This window comes from Carcharodon carcharias, chromosome 1 (assembly GCF_017639515.1).
Source record: "Carcharodon carcharias isolate sCarCar2 chromosome 1, sCarCar2.pri, whole genome shotgun sequence".
NCBI lineage: Eukaryota > Metazoa > Chordata > Chondrichthyes > Lamniformes > Lamnidae > Carcharodon > Carcharodon carcharias.
The window spans coordinates 149,930,887-149,955,788 of record NC_054467.1 but is presented as its reverse complement, the minus strand read 5'-3'; the positions used below and the strand labels follow the sequence as shown (position 1 = coordinate 149,955,788).

The following is a 24,902-nucleotide window of genomic DNA, read 5'->3' as shown; positions in this document are numbered from 1 at the left end:
AGATTATGATTTTCCAAAATCTCAAAGATTTTAGAATGTTCCCAGTGGATTTGAATTAGCAAATGTAACACTGCTATTCAAGAAAGAAGGGAGAGAGAAAACAGGGAACTACAGGACTGTTATCCTGACATCAGTTGTCAGAAAAGTACTGCAATTTATTATTTAGGAAGCCGTAACAATGCACTTTGACAACCACAGTATAATCAGACGAAATCAACATGGCTTTACCAATGGGAAATACTGTTTGACATATTTATTAGAGTTTTTGAGACTGTAACTAGCAGCATAGATAAAGGAGAACCAGTAGATGTAACATTCTTGGATTTCCAAAAGGCATTCAATAAATTGCCACACAAAACATTAACACACAAGATAAGTGCTCATGGAATAGGGGCTAATATATTAGCATGGATAGGGGATTGGTTAATGGACAGGAAATCAAGAGATAGTTTGGGAATTTTCAAGTTGGCATGCAGCAAACTAAGGGAGTGCTGCAAGGATCAGTGCTGAAGTCTCAGCTAGTTACAATCTATATTATGAATTAGATGAAGAGACAGAGTAATGTATCTAATTTTGCTGATGATACAAAGCTGAGTATGAATGCAAGCTTTGAGGTGGGGACAAAGGAGCCGCAAAGAGATATAAAACAGGTTAAGCGAGTGGGCAGCATGGTGGCAGGTGTATAATGTGGGGAAACGTCAGGTTATTTATTCATACTGGCAATAAGAATAGAAAAACTGAATATTGCTTACAAGGCATGAAACTTGTAAATGCTGATGTTCAGAGGATCATGGGTGTACTCTTACAAAGAATATAGAAAGTTATCATGCAGGTACAGCCAGCAATTAGGAAGGCAAATGGAAATTGTTGGCCTTTATTGCAAGGAGATTGGAGTACAGGAATAAAGAAGTCTTGCTACAATTGTACAGGGCTTTGGTGAGACCACTGGAGTATTGTGTGCAGTTTTGGTCTCTATACTTATCAGGAGGATATACTAACTTTAGAGGTAGTACAGCGAAGGTTCATCAGATTGGTCCCTGGGAAGACAGGGTTGGCTTATGATGAAAGGCTGAGTAAGCTGGAGCTACGTTCCCTGGAGTTTAGAAGAATGGGAGATGATCTCATTGGAACATGCAACATTCTGAAGAGACTTCACAGGGTAGACACGGAGGTTGTTTCCCCTGGCCAGAAAATCTACAAGGGGGCACAGTTCCAGAATAAGCGGCTGATCGTTTAGGACTGAGATGAGGAGAACATTTTCACTCAAAGGGTTGTAAATCTTTTGAATTCTCTACCCCAGAGGATCATGGATGCTCCATAATTGAATATATTTAACGTTGAGATAAACTTTTTCTCAGGAGATCAAGGGATATGGAGTGCTGAGAGGAAAGTGGAGTTGAAGTCGAAGATCTGCCATGATCAAATTAAATCGCAGAGCAGATTCAACGGGCCATACTGTCTACTCGTGCTCTTATTTATTATGTTTTACTAATATTGCAGAGGTAGCCTTTTTTTTGTTGGTGTGGTCAACTTTTTATTTGAAGCTGCTAAGTTTTCAAAGTTTTGTAGATGGGCATATATGTTGATATAGTTCTGCATTACAAAACTACCATAAATGTATAACAAGGTCTCACAGCTTATTGCTACACAAAAACTTTAAATAATTGACAAAAAGTAGCCTGCTTTTCAGGAGAACTTTGCTAAATTATAGGATAATCTTTAAGTTTGCAGTGAATCAAACACACTTAAAATTAGTGACTATCATTAAAAAGATCTATTCTTAAAAATCCACTGCATCCTTCTCCAAAAGAATGTACTATTGCAAAGGGAAAAAGCACACAAAGTACCTCCTGGAGTGTCATCAATCCCTGTAGGAGCTGACTCACTGAGCGTAGAACTGAATGGAACTGACTCATAATTGGGTTCAGAGTGGTCACTGTAGTTGTGGTCATCAGAGTAGGTGGTAGGGCTATTTACTTCAGGTTGTAAATGTTCTGCAGTGCTGTCAGAAAATTCGGACTTCTGATATGAATGCCTGCAAAACAAAATGAATATTTATTACCTCTAGATGGTTAGGATTGTGGAGATAGACAGAGGACAGGGAGGAGAGAAACAATAGGAGTTACAAGAAGAATGTAATAAGACATGACAAGGCAGCCTGCTTGATTGGCACCACATCCACAAACATTCACTTCCGCCACCACTGACGCACAGTAGCAGCAGCGTATACCATCTACAAGATGCACTGCAGGAGCTCCCCAAGGCTCCTTAGGCAGAATGTTCCAAACCCATGACCACTACCATTTAGGAGGACAAGGGCAGCAGATAGATGGGAATACTACCATCTGGAAGTTCCCCTCCAAGTCACTCACCAACCTGACTTGGAAATATATCACCGCCCCTTCACTGTCGCTGGGTCAAAATCAGGAACTCCCTTCCTAAAAGCACTGTGGGTGTTCCTACCACATGGATTGCAGCGGTTCAAAGAAGGCAGTTTACCACCACCTTCTGAAGGGCAACTAGGGATGGGCAATAAATGCTGGCCCAGTCACCGAAGCCCAGATCCCGTGAATGAATTAAAAAAAGACACGTGATATGTTCTCAAGGCATAATTTGTGTTATCATACTGGATACTTACTTTTCATCACAAGGTTAATGACACTCCTTTAAATGCTCACTTTTTAAGTTAGAGTGGAGCCCAGATGAAACATTCAAAAGCATAACCCGATTTAAAATGTTAAGTATTTCTCATTCATTTGCGTGATTTTATCATATTGTAAACAAGGGTAAAATTCCTCAGCTAGCCTTAAATTCACCAAAATTAAACATACATCTTAATGTTCAAAATTCAACATATACATTTAATTCCAAGATTGTTCTTGAATTCCACACTGATTCACCCTTAACTGCAACAGCAAAACCTATGACTGGGAGGAGGGAGGGTCATCAGTTTAAATCCCTGTCTTACAAGGCAATTCTTGCAACCATTTCCTCTCATTTCTAATTTTACAATTAGATCTCCATGGACAAATTGTTTCCTGGGAGATTTTACTTTTGTCCGTAGTGAATGCAAATGCTTCTAGATAAAAACAAAAAACTGCAGATGCTGGAAATCCAAAACAAAAACAGAAATACCCGATAAAACTCAGCAGGACTGGCAGCATTGGCGGAGAAGGACAAAGTTGAAGTTTCAAGTCCTCATGACAGAACTAAGTAAAAATAGGAGAAGGGTGAAATACAAGCTGGTTTAAGGTTGGGGGTGGGGGGGGGGGGAAGTGGTGGGGGGGGCTTGGTTGTAGGGACAAGCAAGCAGTGATAGGAGCAGATAATCAAAAGATGTCACAGACAAAAGAACAAAGAGGTGTTGAAGGTGGTGACATTATCTAAAAGAATGTGCTAATTAAGAATGGATGGCAGGACACGCAGGGTACAGATAGCTCTAGTGGGGGTGGGGTGAAATAAGACTAAAAGGGCATAAAAGGTATAGATTTAAAAATAATGGAAATAGGTGGGAAAAGAAAAATCTATATAAATTATTGGAAAAAACAAAAGGGAGGGGGAAGAAACGGAAAGGGGGTGGGGATGGAGTTCAAGATCTAAAGTTGTTGAACTCAATATTCAGTCCAGAAGGCTGTAAAGCACCTAGTCGGAAGATGAGATGCTGTTCCTCCAGTTTGTGTTGAGCTTCACTAGAACAATGCAGCAAGCCAAGGACTGACATGTGGGCAAGAGAGCAGGGTGGAGTGTTAAAATGGCAAGCGACAGGGAGGTCTGGGATATTCTTGCGGACAGACCGAAGGTGTTCTGCAAAGCGGTCGCCCAGTCTGCGTTTGGTCTCACCAATGTAGAGGAGACCGCATTGGGAGCAACGAATGCAGCAGACTAAGTTGGGGGAAATGCAAGTGAAATGCTGCTTCACTTGAAAGGAGTGTTTGGGCCCTTGGACAGTGAAGAGAGAGGAAATGAAGGGGCAGGTGTTGCATATTTTGCGTATGCATGGGGAGGTGCCGTAGGTGGAGGCTGAGGAGCAGGGGGCGATGGAGGAGTGGACCAGGGTGTCACGGAGGGAATGATCCCTACGGAATGCCGCCAGGGTAGGTGAAGGGAAGATGTGTTTGGTGGTGGCATCATGCTGGAGTTGGCGGAAATGGCGGAGGATGATTCTTTGAATGCGGAGGCTGGTCCGTGACACCGTGGTCCACTCCTCCGTCACCCCCTACTCCTCAAGCCCCACCTACGGCACCTTTCCGTTTCTTCCCCCTCCCTTTTGTTTTTCCCAATAATTTATATAGATTTTTTTTTTCCCACCTCTTTCCATTATTTTTAAATCTATACCTTTTATGCCCCTTTAGTCTTATTTCACCCCACCCCCACTAGAGCTGTACCTTGCATGTCCTGCCATCCATTCTTAATTAGCCCATTCTTTTAGATAATATCACCACCTTCAACACCTCTTTGTTCTTTTGTCTGTGACACCTTTTGATTATCTGCTCCTATCACTGCTTGCTTGTCTCTACAACCACCCCCCCCAACTTCTCTCCCCCCACCTTAAACCAGCTTATATTTCACCCCTCTTCTATTTTTACTTCGTTCTGTTGAAGGGTCATGAGGACTTGAAACGTCAACTTTGTTCTTCTCCGTCGATGCTGCCAGACCTGTTGAGTTTTTGCAAATGCTTCTAGGCCACTACAAATAGGTGGAATCATTAGATTTCAAGGTGTAGTTTTCTCTTTGTGTACCCTCTATTACCGTCAAGACTATGGACAAATGCGTTTGCATAAAATCACCAATGTTACGTCAGCATTTTAACATCTCAGCACTTAATGCAGTTAGTACATGTAATTCAGGATTAAGTAAATACTAACACTAGAACATGACCTTGAAAATGTATTCTTAAATCAGTGTCATAGTTTTGCAAACATTGCTCTAACTGACCAGCTTAGTTTTACCTTTTAGCAGATCCTAGGTACAGACAGCAACTCAAATTCATCATACCACTCAAGAACAACTTGTATCTATGCCTTTGATGTAGAAAAAAGGGCTTCATGGAAGCATAGTCAGACAAAATTTGACACCGAGACAAAGCAAGAAATATTAGGATGGTTTCCTAATGCTTGGTCAGAGATTGTTTTTAAGGAGGGTCATAAAGAAAGAGGTAGAAACACTGAAATTGAGGAAGACTCACCCCTTGAAAATATTAACATCAAACTCAGTTTCTATTGGTGAGGTAGACAAGTGCTTATCACATCCCTAAGGGAGATACCTTAACTGGTAGGCAAGATGTTGAAATTCTGGGCCAGAGATTTTTATCTTGACAGTGTAAACTGTGCTGGATATCTATATGCGAAGCAAAGCAAAGCACTATGGAGAGGGGAGAGGGAGGTCAGAAAAACATTTCAAAGGGCAGGATTTCATAATTGAAAAGTCAGAATTTTGCCTAAAGGCAGAAATTTCTCACCCCTATATTCGGGGGATACTAGATCTCTGTACATGCACACTTGAATGATTTGTTAACTAGTGGAACTTTTAAATATTAGTGAAGAGTAAGCTGTGCCATCAGCTCTTTAGTGAAATAAGAAATTTTTAAATTATACCACTCTGAGAGAAGCTAAAGCGGTGTGAAACTACTTCCCCAAAGATGAAGCAAATCCCAAACTAGCGGCTGTTTGTTTGGCTGTAGTTAAACTGCACATTTAGCAATGCTGCAAAGCCAAAATAATTCAGTGAAATGCAAACGCACAGTGTAATTATCTAAAAGGCAAGAAACTACTTGGATGCCGCTGCCATTTGAGATCCTTGCACAGTTAAGAGATTATAATACTGCTAATAAATAAGATAATTTATGCATTTTTTGTTTTCTTTGTAAATAAACCATTTTATCACTGAGTAAATTTGATGTCATATACATCAGTCGCTAAAATAATTCAGGTCGTCACGGTTAACTGGATCTACAAACATAATATAATTTCTACATTTAATCTAGGCACAGACAGTGCAGTAACATTTTGCATTCCAAGCTATATGTTATCAACTCCTTAGGGGGATTGGTTATTATGGTTTCATGTGGCCAGCCTATTATTTACATTGTGCAGAATCATACAGGTATAAAATGTAGCCCTTGGAATGAAAACCTGTTCTGTTGTTAGGCTATCAACCTGAAACATTAACTCCTTCTCTCTCCACAGATACTGTCTGACCTGCTCAATGTTTCCAACATGTTTTGTTTTTATTAGCCCTTAAAAACACTTGTCAATATTCTTAACTTGTTTCATGGAAAAATCATGATTTAGATGTTCCAACGTCTCAAATACAGCTATAGATCTTTTCATAGCTATGAAGTTAGAGGGTTAACCTGCTTTCATTCTAATTAGTATGAACTGAAAAGTCAGCTCCTATGATAGAACAGTTTCTTTTTAAGACCAGCTGAAGATCCTTGCTGCTGTCAGAAATAGCAAGCAGAATGCTTTTCTCCAAGAACAAAGGAACTGCTTTGTGTGACTTCACATTGAGAACATTCAAGTGTAAGCTATAAATATTAAAATACATCTCTAGCTTTTTCAGGAGAGTAATTATTTTTCTAACATGCACAAAGGTTCTTTGACTACATAATTGAATGAAAAATGCTGGTAAACATGAAATAATAGCAACTGACTGATGCAGGAACGTTCTACGTCCTTGCCGTAGAGCATCTCCAAGTGGCGAATTCTCCAGTCTCATGAACTTCTCCTGGCATGTCTTCATATAGGAAATCTTTCCTACCAGGTAGCCACAAACACCAGCAACTGAGAAAGAAATGGAGTAAAAAAAATTCTTACAAGGATTTCTAAACTTTTGTTCCTCAATTCTCGGTTTTCCTTCCTACCCAAAATGAGGATAGTATTTCAGATATTTAATCCACATTACATCAAGCAATGCAAGGTACCAGATTATTTCTACATGTGATCTTAATATCCCTCCCTTGGCCAATCTATAATAAAAGTTCCTTGAATGGTCTTGTTCTGGGGCTCCAGTTGCTTGTTCTAAGAAGTGGTCATCCTGCAATGTCAGAGAGTTCAGGAGAACAGTAAGTGGGTAGCTATTCAGCAGGGTAGGAAGAAGTAGGCGGTGCAGGAATCCTCCGGAAGAGTAGTACTCTTAAACTGGTTTCAGCACTGAACATCTCTGCAAGCGACAGGGGAGTGAAGCTCTAGCACATCCTCAGCATAGGCAGTGAAGTGTAGAGATGCAGCTGTGATTGGGAATTTGATAATCAGGTGATAGACAGCCATTTCTGCAACCACCAATGTGACATGATGTGTTGTCGCCTCGATGCCAGGGTAAAGGACATTGCCTAACAGGTGCAGAACATTTTGCGGGAAGATAGGGAATAGCCAGAAGTCATAGTTCAAGTTGGAACCAAAGCCAAAGGTAGGAAAAGGGTTAAGGTCATCCAGGCAGAGTTCCTGGAGCCGATTAGGAAGTTAAAGAGCAGGACCTCAAAAGATAGTAATCATGGATTATTCCCAGTGTCAAGAGCTAGTGAGTTTAGGAGCAGGAAGATAAGAGAGGTTAAGACGTAACTGGGGAAATAGTGTAGCAGGAACCTGTACAACAAGAGTGTCCTAGGCCCAAAACCTTCAGCCACTTCATCAATGACCTTCCCTCCATTTGAAGTGGGGATGGTCACTGATGATTTCAGTGTTCAGCACTATTCTCGGGTCCTCAGATACTGAAGCAGTCGATGTCCTCATGCATCAAGACTTGGATTAAAGCTTAGGCTGATGAGTGCCACACAAGTGCTGGGCAATGGCCATCTCCAACAAGAGAAAATCTAACCATCTCCTCTTGATATTCAATGGCATTACTGTCGCTGAATCCCCCACTATCAACATCCTGGAGGTTACCATAGACCAGAAACTGAACGGGAACTAGCCATATAAATACTGTGGCTACAAGAGCAGGTCAGAGTCTGGAATCCTATGGCAAGTAACTCACCTCCTTGCTCCCAAAAGCCTGTCCACCATCTACAATGCAGAAGTCAAGAGTGTGGTGGAATACTCTCAGCTTGCCTGGATGAGTGCAGCTCCAACAACTCTCAGGTAGCTTGACAGCATCCAGGACAAAGCAGCTCACTTGATTGGCACAACTTCCACAAACATTCACTCCCTCCACCACCGACGAACAGTGGAGGTAGTGTGTACCATCTACAAGATGTACTGCAGAAACTCACCAAGGCTCCTTAGGGAGCAACATCCAAACCCATGACTGCTGTCATCTAGAAGGACAAGGGCAGCAAATACATCGGAACACCACCACCTGCAAGGCCCCTCCATGCCACTCACCATCCTGACTTGGAAATATATTGCTGTTCCTTCAATGTTGCTGGGTCAAAATCTTGAACTCCCTCCCCAACAGCACTGTGGGTGTACCTACACCATAGGGAATGAAGTGGTTCAAGAAGGCAGCTCACCACTACCTTCTCAAGGGCAATTAGGGAAGGGCAATAAATGCTGGCCTAGCGATCAGTGCGCACATCCCGTAAATTAATTTTAGAAAAATCCTGGGACTCCCTTCCTAACATCACTGTGCAAGACTCGTCTCACCATCACCTCCTCAAGAGCAATTAGGGATGGGCAACTGGCCTGGCCAGAGGCGCCCACATCTCACATCAGGGAGACAAATATCATTATAATAAAGAATGGCTCAGAAGTAGGAGGGATTAGGCACGGGGGAAACGTGAGACAGGCTAAAAATGAGATATGAGTGCACTGCACAAATGTCAGGGGAATAGTAAATAAGGTTGGTGAGCTTCAGGAGCAGAAAGCCACATGGAATTATGAGATAGTGGTAATAACAGAGACTTGGCTAAAACAAGGAGAGGAATGGTCACTTCATATTCCTGGCTACAAGGTGTTCAGGAAGCAGGGGAAGGGATAAAGGGAGGCGGATGTGGTGGCAATATTGATCACATATGGTTACAGCACAAGTGATGATGTACTTGAGGATTCACAGACAGAATCTATTTGGTTAGAATTAGAAAACATTAGCAGGTCTATTATGCTGCTGGATATATACTGTAAGCCATCAAAAGGCTTGAGGGAGATAGGGGAGAACATTTGCAGAAAAAGCAAGAATTATAGAGATAATGGGAAATTTCAATTATCCTAATGTAAATCGGGAAAATAGTATAAAGGACAAAGAGAGGGAGTAATCCCTGAAATGTGCATCAGAGGACTTTCTTGATATGTACGTTTCTAGCTCAATGAGGAATTTCTGGATCTAGTCCTGGGGAGTGAAGTGAGGCAAGTTGAGCAAGTTCCAGTGGGTGAGCATTTGTGAAAATGATCACTATCATTAAAGTGTAGTTCTAGAAAAGAGCAAGGAAAAATAAAACGTGAAAATACTCATCTAAGAACTAATTTCAATGAGTTGAAAAGGGGTTTGACGCAGGTGGATTGGAATCAACGATTAACAGGTAAAACAGCAAATGAGCAATTGAAGGTCTTCAAAGAGGAGACAGTTTCAGTGTACCAACCAGACATATCCCCATGAAGAAGAAATGAAGGGCTTCCAAAACTAGAGTTCCCTGAATGGCTAAAAATATATGATTAAAATGTAAGAGAGAAAGGAAGCATATAGTAAATGTCAGGTTCGTATTCAGTAGAGAACCAAGCTGCATACAAAATGTACAGCGAACAACTCAGAAAGGAAATAGGAGGGGCAAAAAAATGTGAGACTAAATAACCGGGTAACATAAAAGGGAATCCAAAAGTCTTATATAAACAGAAATAGTAAAATAGTAGTTAAAAAAAGATTAGGGGCCAAAAAGGAGATCATCTTATGGAGGGACGGGCACGGCTGAGGTATTAAATTACAGTTCTGATGAAGAGTCATACGGACTCGAAACATTAACGATATTCCTCTCTGCAGATACTGTCAGACTTGCTGAATTTTTCCAGCTATTTTTATTTTTGTACTAAATGACTAGTTTGCATCGGTCTTTACTAAAGAAGAGAATGCTGCCGATGTCACAGTAAAGCAGGAGATATTAGAGAAATTGGATAAGACAAAAATGACAATGAGGATGTACTCAAAAGTTTGGGAGCACTGTAGAAAAACCACCTGGTCCAGATGTGATGTATCCTGGCTTACTGAGGGTAAGAAGGGTGGAGATTGTGGACACCCTACCCATAATCTTCGAATCCTCCTTGAATATAGAAGTGACACCAGAGGACTGGAGGATTGCAAATGTTACATCCCTGTTCAAAGAAGCATAAAAAAAACATCTACAGGCCAACCAGCTTAACATTGGTTAATATGGGACAAACTTAATTGCACTTCTAAAAGTATGGGTTAATAAATGAAAGCTAGCACACATTTGGTAAAGGAAAATCATGTTTGACTAATGATTGAATTTTTTGATGAAATAACAGAGGGGCTTGATGAGGGTGGTATAGTTGGTGCACATTATAGGTTTCAAAAAATGTTTGATAAAGTTCCACATAATATGCTGGTTAGTAAAATTAAAGCCCATGGGATTAAATGGAAAGTGGCAGGATGGGCACAACATTGGCTAAGGGACAGAAAGCAAAGAGTAATGGTGAACAGTTGTTTTTCAAACTGGAAGGAAGTGTGCAGTGGTGCTCACAGAGCTTAGTGTTGGACCCACTACTTATTTGATATATATTAATGACCCAGGCTTGACCTAATTTTAGAGTTTGGAGATGACACAAAACTTGGAAACGTAGTAAACTTCGAGGAGGATAGTAACAATTTAGGAGAGCATAAGACAGAACTAATAAATGGTACAATTCTAAAGGACTTGTAGAACAGAGGAACCTCACCATGTTGGAGGTGTAATGGTATATATGTAAATCTTTGAAAAAGGCAGCACAAGATGAGAAAGTTGTTACAAAGACAAAAGACTTTAAACAAATAGAGACATAGGAGTACAAGAACAAGGTAGTTAAGTTAAACCTTTATCAAACACAGGTTAGGTCCCAGCTGGAGTACAATAGGGACTATATTTTGCAAAGGATGTCAGGGCCTTATAGAGGGTGCAGAGGAAATCTGCTAGACTGGTAGTGGGGTGAAAGAAGAGTCATACAGACTCTGAATGTTAACTCCACAGATGCTGCCAGACCTGCTGAGTTTTTCCAGCAATTTTTGTTCTTATTTCAGATTTCCAGCATCCGCAATATTTGGTTTCATCACCAAGGATGAAAGAGTTCAGTCATGTCGAGAGAATATTGAAACTGGGATTGTTTTTCTTGGAGCAGAGAAGGTGAAGGGAAGATAATGATAACTGCTTAAAAAAATCATTAACAGATTTGATAGAGAAATTACTTCCTGTGGCTGAAGGATAGGAAAGCAAGAAACAGATTTAAGATCACTGGCAAGAGAACCAGAATGGAAAAAAAGCTGCAAGTTTTGATAATCTGGAATGCACTGCCTGAAAGAGTGGTGAAAGCATATTTAATTATAATTTTCAGAAGAGAATTGGATAAATACTTCAGTAAAAATTTTCAGAGCTATGGGAAAACAGCAGGCCAGTTGACCTAATTGAATAGCTCTTTCAAAGAGCAGCAAAGGTAATATGGGACGAATAGCCACCTCCTATGTTGCTTCATTCTATGGTCCTATTCTAATATTTTTTGGTTAGCCACACATTGAACACCTTTGAACTACTTTATATATAACTTAGAAAATATGAGGGGGCGAGATTCTTCCAACAGCTCACACAAGGCAAACTGTTGTTCATCACTGGGCTGTGGTTAAGCCAATTATTGGAGCAGCAAAAGTTTTACTTTGTCGTATTGTCAATTTCACGTCCATACCTAATTTGAGAATGCCTGATCCTCAAAAAATAATCTAGATCCAGTGCAGGCTTCCTTTTCCTCCACCTTTTGATACTCAAAAGGTACCTTACATGCAGAAATTAAAACAAATATTTTGAACATCTTATTATACTGGACTTATTTGCATCATGAAAAAACTGTTTCCACCAGAGTGAGAAAAATTCCTCTACTACTCGGGAATTAGAAGATTAACTTCAAGTTGATTTCTCTGTTGCCTAATGAAAGAATAACTTCACTTACATACAACTTTAGGTATGGATCCAAATCGAGTTGAAGTAGAAAGGATTCCTAAATAGGAAATACAGAAACTTCAACTCATTAATGAATACAAAAACAATAATCAAAAATTATGTTAATTACTTTAAAAGTTACCTCTAGAGATTAGGACTTGAGTTACCAGCATGCTCATCCCAGAAAAAGGAAGTGCTGTAAAGTGGATTCAAACAAATTGGTAATTAATTTAAAATACTGAATAGTGAGTGTACCTTGCGATGCAAAAACTCCACAATAGAACAATAAAGATATTTCTACAAGAGGGCTTGGTGAGTCCATTTGTTAAAAGTGATTTTACCTCGTACTTGAGTTTGAATCAGGAGAAACAAATGCTAGAAAAGGTTTCTTCTCTATGAAGGCTTTTAAAGTGTAGGGTTTTGAGTAATCTATATCTGTTCAAAGCAGACGCAAGAACACATTATTATAAAGACAGTCTGACACAGTGAAACAAAAAAATTCTGATTCATCGGAAAATAATGAACTTTGGACATAATTACAACATATTAATCTCTGAATGATCCCAATGTCATAAATTACCAAGTTACACTTTTTGTTTATAATTGGAATCTGAGCATTAAAATGGAATTACATTCTTGTCCTGATTGTGCTCTAGCCTTTTGTTTTTAAATTGAAGTCTGACTTTTTTCAATTAATGTTCCATTGGTGGCTTCAGGTGAAAAATCAACTATACCATCATGAGGATGATTTAAAATAAAAGGCCAAGTGATGGAAAATGGAATTAGTGTAGTCAAATCTTTGTTGACCGGTTTGAACATGATGGGCTGAATGGCCCCCTCTGTGCCGTAATCATCTATGAGCCTATGAGGCTCATGCTTGTATAGTGCCTCTGCATGGCCCAAAAAGCTTCAGAGACAACTTTTAAGATGTATTGTAGCCAGTTTTGCACAGTTGTAATATAGGGAAATATGGTAGCCAAGTTGTAAACAGCAAGGTTTCACAAACAGCATGACCAGATAACCTATGATGGTGGTATAGGTTGAGGGACAGCAAGACACTTTGCGGGGAGAACACCCTTGTCATCGGGTCTTTAACAGCCATCTGAAAGGGAAAATATGGGTTGGAGTGCAATAACTCATTTGAATAACTGCAGTGCTTCCACAGTACAATGCTGTAGTGTCAGTCTGAATCATGTGCTCAAGCTTCTGGCGGGGGGCAGGAACCCATAATCTTCTGATTCAAAGGCACGAGTACGAATATTAAGCAAAGGCTGACACCTGTTCTCTAGGATCCTCTAAAATAGAGACACCACTGCAAATGTTAGGGAGCTAGGTGTAGATTTACCACTGTTTGCAGATTGAACTTTTACCAGTTCCTATTAATTCGAACAAAAAAATTACGCAATTCCAAATTCAATTGAGCAGCCGGTGGTGGAGGGGGGGGGGGAGGGGGGGGCGCACGCGGAGAGAGAGAGAGAGAGAGAGGAAGTACATGAAAAATAAATACATCAAACCACAGAATCTTTACAATGCAGAGGAGGCTATTTGGCCTATCGAGTCTGCACTGGGTCTCTGAAAGAGCATTCTATCTAGTCCCACTCCCTACTTATCCCTGTCACCTTGCACATTCTCTCTTTTCAAATAGCAATCCAACTTACTTTTGAATACCTTGATCAAAGTTGCCTCCACCACCCTCTCACGAAATTTGTTCCAGATTCCAACCACCCACTGGATGAAAGAATATTTTGAATCCGTGCCCTCTAGGTCTTGATGCTCTGAGTGGGAACAGTTTCTCACTATTTAACCTGTCCATACCCTCAGCATGTCTCCTCTCAGTCTTCTTTCCTCCAAGGAAAACAGTCACAACCACTTCAATCTATCCTCACAGCTATGGTTCTTCATCCCTGGAATCATTCCTGTGAATCTCCTCTCTACTCTCTCCAATTGCTTTCACATCCTCCCTCAAATGTGGCACCCAGAATTGGACGCAGTACTCCAGATGAGGCCTAGCTCATGTCTTATACAAGTTCAACACGACCTCCTTACTCTTGTAATCAATACCCAAATTGAGTAATTAATTAATCTCTAACAATCAAATTGGGTGGAGTTAATTACAGTATACAAGAGTTTAAACTGGGGACTGTTTAAAAAACTGCTCCAGATGCCTGGTATCATTAAAAACATTAGCACTAAAATAAAGATATGGTAACATATATGATTATTGTTCAAGCATAGATCACATTCAATATCGATAGGTAATTACTTATTAAAAATTATGTTGGTTAATAAATTATAGTGACATCATGTAAGCAGAAGCAAATAGGTGAATATGTATTATTATTGCATGACGAATCATGATGTGCAATCCCAAACAGTCTCTCGCAACTGATCACCAGAGAAATATATCCTGGAACAGAATTCAGTATAACTTGAAACTTTTAATTTGAAATATTATTTTTTCTTTAACAGATCTAAATTTGATGTTGCTTTTACACTAATAAACTAAATTTAGATTAAAATAAAATTTGAACTATCTGCTCAATGAATACAAGTGAATAGCAACTGACCAAGAATTTATACATACATCTATAATAGAAGCTTTCCTGATTGCATTCCCTGAAAACTCTCCTTTCTTCTTCTGTAGGAATGTACGAAGCACCCACTGGACCCTGGAGAATGATAAAAGATGAGATTCATTCTTCATCTAGTCACTGAAGAAAAAGTTAAATTTAATTGCACATGGCTAACTTCATAGCTTATTTGTAAGTGCACTGCTACGTGTGCAACAGAATCATGCAGATCAAGTAGGTTCCAGGATCAATTTCTGATCTGTGCACCAGCCAACATTATAATAAATGTGAGGGCTGTCATTACTGCTTCCCTGCAAACAGCTTGAGAGGGACATGGTTCAGTTATAGATATGGAAACCAGTTATTTTTAAATGAGTTCGGAAGTTATGGATTTCTAAATAAGTCTTGCCAACAGATCAAAAAAAAAATCAGAAAGCTGAGAACCATCCTGTGAGTAGAGTACAATAAATTGAAACCTTCACAGACAAGCAGGTTAAATTTAATTGTTTTTGAAGCTTGTAAAGGAGAAAGGAGGGGAGCTATGTATATACAAGTTGCTTATACAAGAACAGTTTAGCATTTAGATTACAACTTTTTATTTTTCCTTTCAGGGAGATACAGACAAGATCTCTTTTTTCATGGGATGTGGGCTTTGCTGGCTAGGCCAGCATTTATTGCCCATCCCTAGTTGCCCTTGAGAAGGTGGTGGTGAGCTGCCTTCTTGAACCGCTGCAGTCCATTTTGTGTAGGTACACCCACAATGCTTTTAGGGAGGGAGTTCCAGGATTTTGACCCAGCAACAGTAAAATTATATACTGTAAAATATATACATTTATATTGCTATTTATTCATTTGTTCAATGTTTATTTTAATAAAATAATTGAAACTAGAATGAGATCTGATGTACTATTGTCACATTTTTCCACTTCCACAAATGGTGCCACAGGATCTTTAACATGGATGCATGGTATGGAGATGATGCCTGAGTGCAATGTAGACCGAGTGCTATGTCAAGAAATTGGTACATGTGGGAATTCTGTGCAGAGGGGGAAAGACGTGGTCTTTTTGCTACTTTTTTTTTGGCCTTCAGCAGATGGTGAGTCTTTTTTTGTGTTCAAACTAGGAGAGTGTAACTTTCTATTACTTTAGCTGTGTAAGTTAATAACTAATTGACTAATTAAATAAATAAAGTTAGACAGACTTGGCAGGGGTGATGGTGTGCTATAACTGCAACATGTGGAACGCATTGCATTCCCGGACAACCATATCTGCAGTAAGCGTCTGCAGCTTAAGCAACTTCGACTCAGAGTTGCTGAGCTGCAGTCTGAGTTGCAGACATTGTTGGCATCAGAGAGGGAGTTACCTGGACACTGTTTCAGAAAGCAGACACACCTCTTAGGTTAGGCAGAACTTGAGTTTGTCAACAGTCAGGGACAGGAGGGTGTGACTGCAAGTCAGGAAGTTAATGGGAACCAGCACGTAGTGATGGAGGAGCCTCAGTCCCTGCTTCTGACTAGCAAGAATGAGGTACATGTACTTGTGACCAGGGTGTCTGAGGAAGACTGCAGGGAGAATAAGCGAACTAACTGACCATGGCAAATTGTGCAGGATGCTATTCAAGCAGGGGCAGTGAGCAAGAGTGTGATAGTGTTAAGGGACAGTATAATCAGGGGGATAGATTCTGTTCTCTGCAGTTGCGGCTGGGAACTTCTAAGGCTGTGTTGTCTGCCTGGGGGCTGAAGATGAACTTGGAGAGGGAGGAGGTGAGCATTCAGTTGTCAGGGTCCATGTGGGAACCAACGACATAGGTGGAACCAGGGCTGATATTCTGCTGAGAGAGTTTGAAGAGTTAGGGTCCAAATTAAAATGCAGAACATCAAAGGTAAAGGTAATCCACGCTGGATTGTTAGCTAGCCATGTGTGAATTGTCATAGGGTTAAGCAGATTAGAGAATTAAACACGTGGCTCAAAGAGTGTTGTGGGATGGAACGGTTTCGAATCATGGGGCACTGGCATCAGTGCTTAGGAAGAGGGGGCTATTCTGTTATAATGGGCTCTGCTTAAACTGGGCTGGGACCAGTGACCTGGTAAATCGCATAACGAGGGCTGCAGACCAGTCTTTAAACAAATGGGGATGGTGGGGTGGGGGAAGGGTTTGGGTAAGGGAGGTCTCGAAGTCCAAAATGAAAAGTCAAGGCAATGCAATAATGAAGTCATGTGGGTACAGACAAGCAGAGAAGGACAGGACAGGAAGACAATTTAACAGTAATTCTGCATCATTGAGTAAGGTCCATGCAGGGAATAGTAGTAAAAAAATAAAATTAAAGGCTCTATAACTGAATGTGTAAAGCATCTGCAATAAGATAGATGAACAAGTGGCACAAATAAAGGTTAATGGTTTAGATTTAATCACATTACAGAGACATAGTTACAAGGTCTCCATGGTTGGGAAATAAATATGCTGGGGTACATAAATATTTCAGAAAGACAAACAGAATGGCAAAAGATAGTAGCCCTCATAGTAAAGGATGACAAAAGGATAGGCAGGGTAGCCTAGAAGATGAACCCGTAGAATGCTTTGGTGACAGTTTCCTGAAGCAATACATTGTGGAAGTGACTAGGGAAAAAGCTATTTTAGATCTAGTGAGGCAGGGTTAATTAGTAATGTCATAGTGCAGTTGTGAGTGAACTGGGAGAGAACGTTTTCCGGGGTGGACCAGAATTGGGAAGGGGAAGGGATTATGCTTAGAGAGCAATACAAGGAAGTGGTTAAGAGAGTCTTAGCGGTAATTAACATGATAGAAGTAGAATAGCCAATCACACATGATGGCAAGGACAGCTGGGTCCAGCATCTGCATTTCTTTGCTTTTATATCTGGGTGGCCATGAATATGGGTTGGGGAGTTTACATAGAGGGAGAAATTAAGGGAAGATAGGAGTGTAGCAAACCCAAAGGTGAGACAACATGATGAATTGAGATGGAGGTTGAAATCACTGAGGATGAGAAGTCACTCAGTGCAGACACATTGAATGAATATTTTATGTCTGTCTTCACAGTAGAAGCCAAAAGTTTCATTCCAGAAATTGATGGCAAATGAGAGGGAAATTATCAACAAAAAAGTATTGGGGAAACTTAAGGGACTAAAATGCGACAAATCCCTGGTGATTGATGGCCTACACCCTAGGGTTCTAAAGGAGATAGCTGCAGAGATAGTGGATGAGCTGGCTGTGATTTTCCAGAAGTAATTGTTTCAGGAACGGTCCCATCAGATTGAAAGTTGGCAAATGCTACTCCACTTTTCAAGAAAGGGGGGGAGAGATAAAACAGGGAACTACAGGCCAGTTAGCCTAACATAGGCTGTTGGGAAAATGCTGGAATCTACTATCAACAGACAGCAGTTTCATGTGTGCAGGGAGAGGCACGTAACATCAATGCAGCTGTAAGCCTACAGCTGTTTGAACATGAGCTTAATTTTGAATTTGTAAGGTGAAAATACTTTGCCTGGTGTCTGCTTAAAGTCAATGGGTTGCTGTTGCCTTACTGGAGATTAGTTTGGGAATTTTATGATAGTAGTAACTTGTAGCCATGTGTTTATATTTAACTTGTGTAAATTAATAAATGTCTCATGTAGTTTGATATAAAAACCTCTCGAACTGGTGGCTTTATGCCTGAATTCAGAGTTGCATCTCAAACATACCAAATGAAAATATAGGTTATGGCAGTTGTTTAAAGTTTACCTCTGGGATTTTTAAATAACTCAGCTTAATCAACTGCTGTGTCATAACAGTGAAGTTATTCACTTTAGTCAAAAGAATAGAACAGCTGAATATTTTTCAAAAGGTGAGAAACTTCTAAGTGTGACTGTTCAAAGAGATTCGGGTGTGCTCATACAAGGAACGCAAAAAAGTTAACACACAGGCACAGCAAGCATTTAGGAGGGCAAATGGCATGTTGGCCTTTCTTGCAAGGGAATTGGAGTACAGAAATAAAGTCTTGCTAGAGTTGTTCAAGGTTTGGTGAGACCACATCTGGAGTACTGTGTGCACTTTTGGTCTCCACATTCAAGAAAAGATATACCTGCACTGGAGGTCGTACAGCAATGGTTCACTAAATTGGTCCCTGGGATGAGGTAGGTTGTCCTATGATGAGAGGCTGAGAAAACTGGGTGTATTTTCTCTGGAGTTTAGAAGAATGAGAAGCAATCGCATTGAAACGTACAAGATTCTTAAGTGACTTAATAGGGTAGACGCTGAGAGATGGTTTCCGCTGGTCAGGGAAGCTAAAATGTTGGGGGGGGGACAGGGTGTGAGGGTTGGAGGGAGAGACAGTCTCAGGATAAAGGACTGGTCATTTAGGACTGAGACAAAGGGAAATTACTTCACTGCAAGGGTTGTGAATCTTTGGAATTCTGTGTCCCACAGGGTCATGGATGCTTCATCATTGAATACATTGAAGACAGATTCTTGGTCTCTCAGGGAATCAAGGGATATGAGGGTACTGGCAGGGAAGTGGAGTTGAAGCCCAAGATCAGCCATGATCATAATGAATAGTAGAGCAGGCTCAAAGGGCCATATGGTCTATTCCATCTCCTATTTCTTGTGAAAGTAGTGATGATATCTTGGAAGGAAGTTTCTATGTTGGGTGGTAAAGAATGAGAATTTTAAATGAGAAGTGACAGGGATGGAATAAAAACACAGCAGGTATGGCAGCCTCTGTGGAAAAAAAAAGTTAACGTTTCAAGTCAAATATGACTTCTTCAGAACTCAAGATAGGTAAAAACATAATGGTTTTTATGCTATTGAAAGGGGGAGGAAGAACAAAAACGAAGTTCTGGGATTGGGTAGAAGGCAGGAAATATTAAATGATAAAAATATCTTGGAACAAAAAGCAAATGGAATAGCAATGGTTGTAGTAAAGAAACAAAGCATTGGTCCACAAAGTGTGTGAAAACAGTAGAACATTGAACAGCTCTGTCCAAAAGAAAAAACAAGAACAACAAAAATTCAGACAGGCATGTGGCAAAAGAGTCAAAATGGGAAACAGAGCTCATGGTCTGAAATTGTCGAACTCAATGTTGAATCCAGAAGGCTGTAAAGCACCTAACTGGAAGATGAGGTGCTATAAGTTGAGCTTCAGTAGAACACTACAGCAGCCAGAAGACAGAATTAAGTGAGAGAGAGTAAGGTAGTGATTATGGCAGCAAGCAACCGGTAGCACAAGTTCATACTTGCGGATTGAAAGGACCTGTTTTGCAAAGCAGTCAACCAATCAGTGCTTGGTCTCCACCATTTAGAGAGGACTGAATTGTGAGCAGTGAATACAGTATATTAAATTGAAAGTACAATTGCTGCTTCACCTGGAAGGAGTGTTTGGCTCTGAATGCAAGGAGGAGGTAAAAGAGATGTTACACCTCCACTGATTGCATGGGAACATGCTGTGGGACGGGGTCCATAAGACATAGGAGAAGTAGGCTATTCGGCCATCAAGTCCACTCCGCCATTCATTGAGATCATGGCTGATCTGATAATCCTCAACTCCACTTTCCTGCCTTTTCCCCATAACCCTGGATTCCCTTGCTGATAAAAAATCTATCTATCCCAGCCTTGAATACACTTAATAACCCAGCCTCTACAGCCCTCTGTGGTAAAGAATTCCACAGATTGACTACCCTCAGAAGAAACTGCTCAACTCAGTTTTAAATGGGCAGCCCCTTATTCTGAGATTGTGCCCTCTGGTCCTAGATTCTCCCACAAGGGGAGACAACCTCTCAGCATCTCCCCTGTCAAGCCCCCTAAGAATCTTAGGGGAATCGAGGCATTGGAATGACAGAAGGGTGGATCAGGGTGTCACAGAGGGAACAGTCCCTTTGGAATGATAACAGGGGAGGGGAGAGGTGTTATCACACTGGAAGTCATGGAAATGGCAGAGGATGATCATTTGAATGTGGAGGCTGGTGGGATGGAAAGTGAGAACAAGGGGAACCTAAACACAGCTCTGGAAGGGGAGGGAAGGGTTGAGAGTAGAACTGCAGGAAATTGGTCAGTTAAGGGCCCTCTCAACCACAGTGCAGGGGAAATCTTCATTGGAGGAAAATGGGCACTGTTGTGGAAGGTTGCATCAGCAGTACAAATGCAACAGAGATAGAGAAACTGGGAGAATGGAATGGAATTTTTACAGAAGGGTCAAGGAGCAAGTGTAGTAGATGTAGCTGAGTTATTTTATTCACAGATGTGGGTTTCACTGACTGGGCCAGCATTTGTCGCTCACTCCATGTTGGTGGGTTCAATGAATACTAGCAGTCTATCCCCAAAAATGGAGCCAGAGAAGTTGAGGAAGGAAGAATTGTCAAAAATGGACCATGTGAAGTTGAGAGAAGGGTGGAACTTGGGAGCAAAGTTGATCAAGTTTCTCACTTTCAGGCAAAATTAGGAAACAGCATTGATAGTCATCAAAGTACCAGAAAAAGAATGAGAAGGGGCCCAGAGTAGGACTAGGGCAAAGAATGTTCCACATGCCCCACAAAAGGACAGGCATAACTAGGGCTCACTGAACTACTCTTAACACCACCTTTTATTCAAAGTGAGACAAATTAAAAGGAAAACAATGAGAACACAAGTTCATCCAGGCAAAGGGTGCTGGTGGATGGGGATCTTTTCACACCTCCACCCCGACAACAGGACAGCTTGAAGGCACTCTGCATCTTCCTTGGAGAGGCCCAACTACTCCCCAGCCAGTTGCCAGCGGGAGTTAGTGAAAGAATTATCTAGGAGGGAAACAAGCCTGAGGCAGGGCAGGAGAACATAGAGTGAGGCAAGGCACCACTACTCGCAGACTACCAGCCGACCCGGGAGGTTTACGATGCCAAGATGCTACGGACTGGGACACTCAACAGCCCCGGGGGTGTCGCACCACTCTCGGTAGAGGGAAATGATCGTCCTCAAAGTAAAAAAATAAACCAGCCGGCCGTCAAATCACTCCCGAAAGGAGAGCGCGGCCCAGAGCTCGGTCTGTAACCAACCTCCCAATGTCACGCCTGACACCTCATGCCCTTTAGCGGATACCTGAACGGAGCCGAGCCGGGCTCCGGGACTGGGCCCGGGCTGTTGCTCCTCCTCCACCCCCACAGGAACTCGCGCCATTAACGGTCACAGCTCGCGGCTGCCGCCCGTCCAACGATCATCCCGAACGGAGCCCGGAAGCATTTCTTTAAAAGCAATCATGATCCCGGAACCGAAACCGCGGACAAAGCCTAAATTATCACATGTTCGCACCATCAAAGAGGAGGAAATACCAAAGGCGATAACAATTCCCTGATTAACATTCGCCTCACTATGCTGCTCTCATTGACCGGTTTATGTTATAAAAAAACCAAAAAAAATTCATGGTACTGTCAATATCAAAACAAGAAGAAGATAGAATTGCAAAGAAGTAGTAATTTTATAAAGTGAAAACTTCATCTAACCATTCGATTTCTACTTTTAACTACACTTCCTCGTTTGCCTTTAAATTAACGGCAGACCGGAAATGATTAACACTGTGAGGCTCCGTAACGTTTAGTAATTGACAGCTTTCTTGACCAATAAACAGCTCCAGCCGCGGCAGGGAGCCGTGCGATGTGACGTCACCGCACCAATCCAGCGAGGCCCAGGGCGGGACCAGTGAGATAGCGAGTCCGGTTGTCACGGAGGAAAAAACGCGAGCGGCGAGTGAACGGGTGGGGACGCGGCGGCTGGGTTTTGAGTTTAGAGCGAGAGTCGGACAGGAAACAGCCCGGGAGAACGCTCCGGTACTGGCCCCCCCACCCTTGATAGACACCAGCTCCACAGGTAGGGGAGGCGGGTAACCCACCTCAGTGCTTCACAGAGGGAGAGAGAGCCTTTGGCGGGTGGCAGGCCGGGTCTTGCCCACTGGCTTCAAAGACAAAATCCACAGGCTTTGTTGGATAAAAAGTGAACCAAGTGCCTGAGAATGAGCCTGGGACCAAGCTCGGTTGGGGCGAGAAATGAACAAAGCTCGTCGGTATGGATGGTGTGAGAGAGAGCGCGTCCTGGGTTATACCGACTCTGGGATGTGAAAGTTTGGGTTATGCTGTTTCTGGTGTAGATGTGTGAGTCCCTAAACTGCAGATTGCCCTCCTTAAACCTTTCTACCTTGCTCTTTTAAGACGCTTTATAAACCTACCTCTTTTACTATCTCTTTAAGTAGTTTACTGTCAAATTTTGACTGATAAAGCTCCTGTGAAGCATCTTGGGACGTTTCACTACTATAAAGGCGCCTTATAAATCTATAAATGCAAGTAGTTGTTATCCTGACCCTGTCTGTGGGTCTCTGGGTTGTTCTGACCCTGGTTGTGGTGTGTGTGAGTGTGAACAGTTGGTTGATTTGAGCCACGAGGATTTACACTGTCCTAGGTCTGATGTGTGTACGAGACTAATTTTGTACGATAAAATGTTAAATGTTACAGATCTGAAATAAAACGTGGTAGTTGGCCTGAAGCATTAAACCTTTCCCATTGATGATTTCTGACCTGAGTGTTTCCAGCACGTTTTTTCTTGTGTTTTACCACTGGGGACAAATGGTGCAGCATATGTAGTTCTTGAGGCACTGTTGGCTTCATTGAGAATGGGGTTCAGTATCTATTTTTATAGAGTTAGAGTCATAGAGGTCTACAGCACAAAAAGAGGCCATTTGGCTCATCGAGTCTGCGCCAGTCAAACAAGCCACTTTCCAGCACTAGGCCCATAGCCTTTAAGCCATGGCATTGCAAGTGCACATTCAAATATTTCTTAAATGTTATGAGGGTTTCTGCCTCTACCACCCTTTCAGGCAGAGAGTTCCAGATTCCCACCACCCTCTGGGTGAAAAAAATTCTTTCTCACATCCCCTCTAAACCTCCTGCCCCTTACCTTAAATCTTGGTTATTGATTACCTTGGTTATTGATCCCTCCACCAAGGGGAAAAGTTCCTTCCTGTCTACTTATCAATGCCTCTCATAATTTTATACACCTAAATCATGTCCCCCCTCAATCTCCTCTGCTCCAAGGCAAATAACCCCAGTCCATCCAATTTCTCCTCATAACTAAAACTCCCCAGCCCAGGCAACATCCTAGTAAATCTCCTCTGCACTCTCTCTAGTGCAATCACATCCTTCCTATAATGTGGATTCCAGAACTGCACGCAATACTTTAGCTGTGGCCTAACCAGAGTTTTATACAGTTCCAGCATAATCTGCCTGCACTCATATTCTATGCCTTGGCTAATAAAGGCAAGTATCCCATATGCCTTCTTAACCACCTTATCTACCTGTCCCGCTACTTTAAGGGACTGGTGGGCATGCACACCAAGGTCCCTCAGATCCTCGGTATTTCCCAGGGTCTTACCATTTATCGTGTATCCCCGTGCCTTGTTTGTCCTGCCCAAGTGTATCACCTCACACTTATAGGGATTAAGTTCCATTTGCCACTGATTAGTCCATCTGACCAGCCCATCTATATCCTCCTGTAATCTAAGGCTAGCCCCCTCACTATTTACCACCCCGGCAATTTTCGTGTGATCAGCGAGTTTACTGATCAACCCTCCTACGGTCAAGTCTAAATCGTTTATATATACCACAAATATAAGACCATAAAACATAGGAGCGGAAATTAGGCTGTTCGGCCCATCGAGTCTGCTCCGCCATTCAATCATGGCTGATAAGTTTCTCATCCCCATTCTCCCGCCTTCTCCCCGTAACCTTTGATCCCCTTATCAACCAAGAACCTATCCATCTCTGTTTTAAATACACTCAATGACCTGGCCTCCACAACCTTCTGTGGCAATGAATTCCATAGATTCACCACTCCCTGGCTAAAGAAGTTTCTCCTCATCTCTGTTCTAAAACCACAAGGGACCCAACACTGATCCTTGTGGAACCCCACTGGACACAGGCATCCGGTCACAAAAACACCCCTTAACCATCACCCTCTGTTTCCTGCCACTTAGTCAATACTGGATCCAATTTGCCAAATTGCCTTGGATCCCATGGGCTCTTACCTTCGTTATCAGTTATCATGCTGTCAATAGCAAGTGTGCCACTTGTATTTTCCTTTTTAGCAGTTGTGTAGCTCAGCAATGTAGTTTTGACACAAAAACAAAAAATGCTGGAAATTCGCATGAAAAACCTTTCTCAAGGGTCAGACGGACTCAAAACATCAACTCTGTTTCTCTCTCCACAGATGCTGTCAGACCTGCTGAGTTTTTCCAGCATTTTCTGCTTTTGTTTCAGA

At 41.7% G+C, this 24,902-nt stretch overlaps 2 protein-coding genes across 6 annotated transcripts in view; one reads left to right on the top strand and one right to left on the bottom strand.

Moving 5' to 3' along the window:
- The window catches only part of ociad1 (OCIA domain containing 1), a 122,658-nt gene that overhangs the window by 8,385 nt on the left and 89,371 nt on the right, over positions 1-24,902 (bottom strand). For 4 of the 5 annotated variants that reach the window (XM_041198470.1, XM_041198475.1, XM_041198474.1 and 1 more), the window contains 5 exons: positions 14,652-14,736; positions 12,210-12,263; positions 12,078-12,125; positions 6,653-6,782; positions 1,848-2,035 (listed from right to left, as the gene is read on the bottom strand). In XM_041198470.1, the coding sequence (XP_041054404.1) occupies positions 1,848-2,035; positions 6,653-6,782; positions 12,078-12,125; positions 12,210-12,263; positions 14,652-14,736 (505 nt within the window). Of the gene's footprint in view, positions 1-1,847; positions 2,036-6,652; positions 6,783-12,077; positions 12,126-12,209; positions 12,264-14,651; positions 14,737-21,698; positions 21,865-24,902 lie in introns of those variants that run through there. The other variant, XM_041198472.1, reaches the window with a different exon arrangement.
- The window catches only part of fryl (furry homolog, like), a 634,639-nt gene continuing 632,077 nt past the window's right edge, over positions 22,341-24,902 (top strand). The window contains exon 1 of the mRNA XM_041198439.1: positions 22,341-22,463. The gene's annotated coding sequence lies outside the window, so the exon portion shown is untranslated. The remainder of the gene's footprint in view (positions 22,464-24,902) is intronic.